Raw genomic sequence first — 3,358 nt, forward strand, 5'->3', positions numbered from 1 at the left:
AGCTTGCAGTCAGCCAAGATAGCGCCACTGCACTCCAGCCTGGAAGAAAAAGCGAGACTCCGTCTCAAAAAAAAAAAAAAAAAAAAGAGTAGACTTTCTTCAATCCCTTAAGTAAGTCAGCGATGTACAAGAGGAGTTTGAGGGCAATAATTGGGGAGGGAGATGCTGATGTCATCAGTCAACTCCTCTCCATGCAATGCCATACACATCAGTGATCAGTGGTCTCCCTTATAATGGAAGAAAGTTTATGGCTACATAAGTTAACTGTCCAATGATATATGACCATCTTAAAAGGCAGTAGGTACTTGCAAGTACTTGCTCTCTCACCACAATGTATAAAGCTTCCTTTATCACCATATCTACACCAACACCTGCATTCCTCAGCTTTCTAAACCTGCCACTGAAGTGCTTTGCTGGAGTTTCCTGTGTATTCCCGATGCCAAATACTTAGAAGTTATGGACATTGTAAATACCTCCACAGATTCTGTCAACTATCTATGAAGTCTGTCAAGATGCCATCCATTAAAAAGAAAGCCTTATCTTTGATGAAATAAAATTCACCAGTATTTTAGCTTATGGATTGTTATTGTGAAATTTTGATTACCAATTTTTGGCAACATTGTTCATCAACATGTATTGATAGCATTCGTTTTATAAGTTAACCTATAACGTTTATCTCTTTATCTACCTGCAATCACTTTGTAAATGCATTCTTTGGTAGGAATAGCATATTATTTCCTTCCATATAGTTACCTGGCATCCTAACCTTAACATTAAACAATTCAGGTTGCAACCTGACACATTGAGTTTCTGAATACACTTGGATTTGTCTCTGAATCTCAATTTTTTTGTGTGCCTGTTTGTCTGGTTTTCAAAAATGCCACTCTGCATGAGTACTATGGTTCTGTAGGATGTTGTGTATCTCTTAGGGCAATTTCTTCTATGGTACTCCTATATTACTCTTCTTTTTGAAGATAACCTAGCTATTTCTGGGACTTTATTCCACCATATAAATTTTCCATATCTCTATGTTTTATAATCTTTATCATAAAATATAATATGGTAAATGTCAAATTTAATGAGATTTAAATTGAGAAAATAACATATAGTGAACAATCATGCAAATTTCATCACAGAAGGGTCATTTTAAATATTACCACTGCATACATTTATAATCCCATTAAACAATGATATAATTTGCTTTTAAAAGCAAAGATAATTTTAAAACTCAAGATAAAAATAGTTTATTCCATTCACAAAGGTGTTTGCTCTTTTCCTCTTTTTTCTTTCTTTCTTTCTTTTCTGTTCCCTTTTGTTATTTCCTCTATCATACTAAAGTATTTTCTTTAGTAATACTAACAGAGCAGTTCTGGTGGCAACAAATTTACTTCGCTTTCCTTCACCTGAGATTACTATTATTTCAATTTTATTTTTACTCGGCACAGAATTCTGTATTGAGAGTTCTTTAATTTTAACACTTCTTTTGTTCCTGTCATCTACTATTCAACCCACTTTGAATTTTTTAAAAGAAATATTCCTTGTTTTAATATGTTTTCTTTATTTGCTAAGGCTTTATAATTTTAAAGTTATTTAAGAGTGTCCATGATTGATTATTGCAGCAAATAGTGATTTTGTGATTTATTATTGTTGCAAATAGTGGTTTAAAATTATTTTCAGATAATTGTAACAATTATGTCATTTAGGCATTTGCCATCAATTGATTCTTTTGTCATTCAAGTTGAAATTTTCCTGATTCCTGGTATGTCAAAAAATTCTGGATTATATCCTAAATATTTTGAGTATTACATTATAAGACTGTTGCTTATTTCATGGATGATCTTCCATCATTGAAACACACTTTTATGTAGAGAGCACACATTGGCCCACTTTTGTGGGCTGTGGCTTCAATACTCATTTAATTTTGAAAATCTTTGTTGGGCTATTCTAATCGACTGGGTTTGTGCAATACCAAAAGATCATTCTGAAACTTTGGAGGTAGTTTACACCGAAGTTACATTTACACCGAAGTTACATTCTCAAAGCATTTACCATTTGATTCTGATTGGTTTCACAAATAGGCAACTTGAGATGGGCTGAGGAATTTATACACAATTTTAAATGGTTGTTTTATCTAACTCTTTTCCCTTTGTGATTGTACCTTTGTACTCTAGTTGGAATAAGAATGGTGTCACTTCTGCTTGAGTTTTCTTTCTTTTTTTTTTTTTTTGGAACCATGTGCGCCTTTATTAGCTGAGCCACTATTTGAGAGGGATGAAGCGGCAGGAGTGGGTGTCCCCGATGCCAGGCCGGCCGTGCTTTACTGGCTTGTAGGTGATAGAGAACTCGCCTAGGTAGTGGCCGATCATCTCGGGCTTGATCTCCACCTGGTTGAAGGTCTTGCCTTTGTAGACGCCCACCATGCTGCCCACCATCTCGGGCAGGATGATCTTGTCCCGCAGGTGCGTCTTCACCACTTCCGGCTTCTCCATGGGCGGCGCCTCCTTCTTGGCCTTGCGCAGGCGCTTCAGCAGGGAGTGCTGCTTCCGCCGCAGGCCCCGGTTCAGCAGCCGCCGCAGGCGCGCACTGTACAGCTGCATCAGCGGCTCGTAGGACATGTCCAGCAGCTGGTCCAGGTCCACGCCGCGGTAGGTGAACTTGCGGAAGGTCCGCTTCTTCTTCTGCTCTACTTCTGCCATGTTGCCGGCTCCTCAGAAAAGATCGCTCTGGTCCGCGCCTGCGCAGTTATCCTGCTTGAGTTTTCATACTGTACATTATAGATAGTGGATGGGGCTCCACTCTGCTCTGTCTGTGGCAGCCATTCTGGCTTGAAGGAAGAGGATAACCACATCTTTGCTTGTTTTTACCTAATACAAGGAAAGTCCATCCACAGGGCACCATTTATAAGTTTCTTTGTTAGCAGCTCCCGGTGAGAATGGATAAGAGCACTATTTTTCGCTACTGTTTGCTACTAAGTGTTAGTTGAGGCTAGTCTACGGGGCTCTTGTCTCACTGTCCCCTTAGCGTCAGTAGCTCTTGGAGAGGTGGAAAGGCACCACCTTTTTGTTATGTACTTTTGTTAGCACATAGGGTTAGTCATTGGAACACTGGCCCATAATTGCCTGCCAACAAATGACAGTAGTAAAGAAGGCCACTGCCTATATGCTGATTGTAGGCAATCACCCGTATCCTGCCCCAACAATCTCATTGGTGACAAATCTGAATTAAGAGGAGAAGGAGTTGTTCAAAGGAGAAGGTAATTGTTGCCTGTTTGCAGCAACTACCAAAGTAAGGAGGGAGGGATAGTCCTCTGTTAGTGGCCATAGCAGGTGGAATATAATCAAAAGAGTCCAGGAAGCAA

The 3,358-nt window shown here is 39.2% G+C and overlaps 1 protein-coding gene across 1 annotated transcript; it reads right to left on the reverse strand.

The window, feature by feature from the left end:
* Positions 1 to 2,229: 2,229 nt before the first annotated feature.
* On the reverse strand, positions 2,230 to 2,741 carry LOC129480348 (small ribosomal subunit protein uS19-like). The gene has a single exon (XM_055274067.2). The coding sequence runs from the start codon at positions 2,694 to 2,696 to the stop codon at positions 2,259 to 2,261; it is 438 nt and encodes a 145-aa protein (XP_055130042.1). The 5' UTR covers positions 2,697 to 2,741; the 3' UTR covers positions 2,230 to 2,258.
* Between the last annotated feature and the right edge of the window lie 617 nt (positions 2,742 to 3,358).

The sequence above is a fragment of the Symphalangus syndactylus genome, chromosome 4 (assembly GCF_028878055.3).
Source record: "Symphalangus syndactylus isolate Jambi chromosome 4, NHGRI_mSymSyn1-v2.1_pri, whole genome shotgun sequence".
Taxonomy (NCBI): Eukaryota; Metazoa; Chordata; class Mammalia; order Primates; family Hylobatidae; genus Symphalangus; species Symphalangus syndactylus.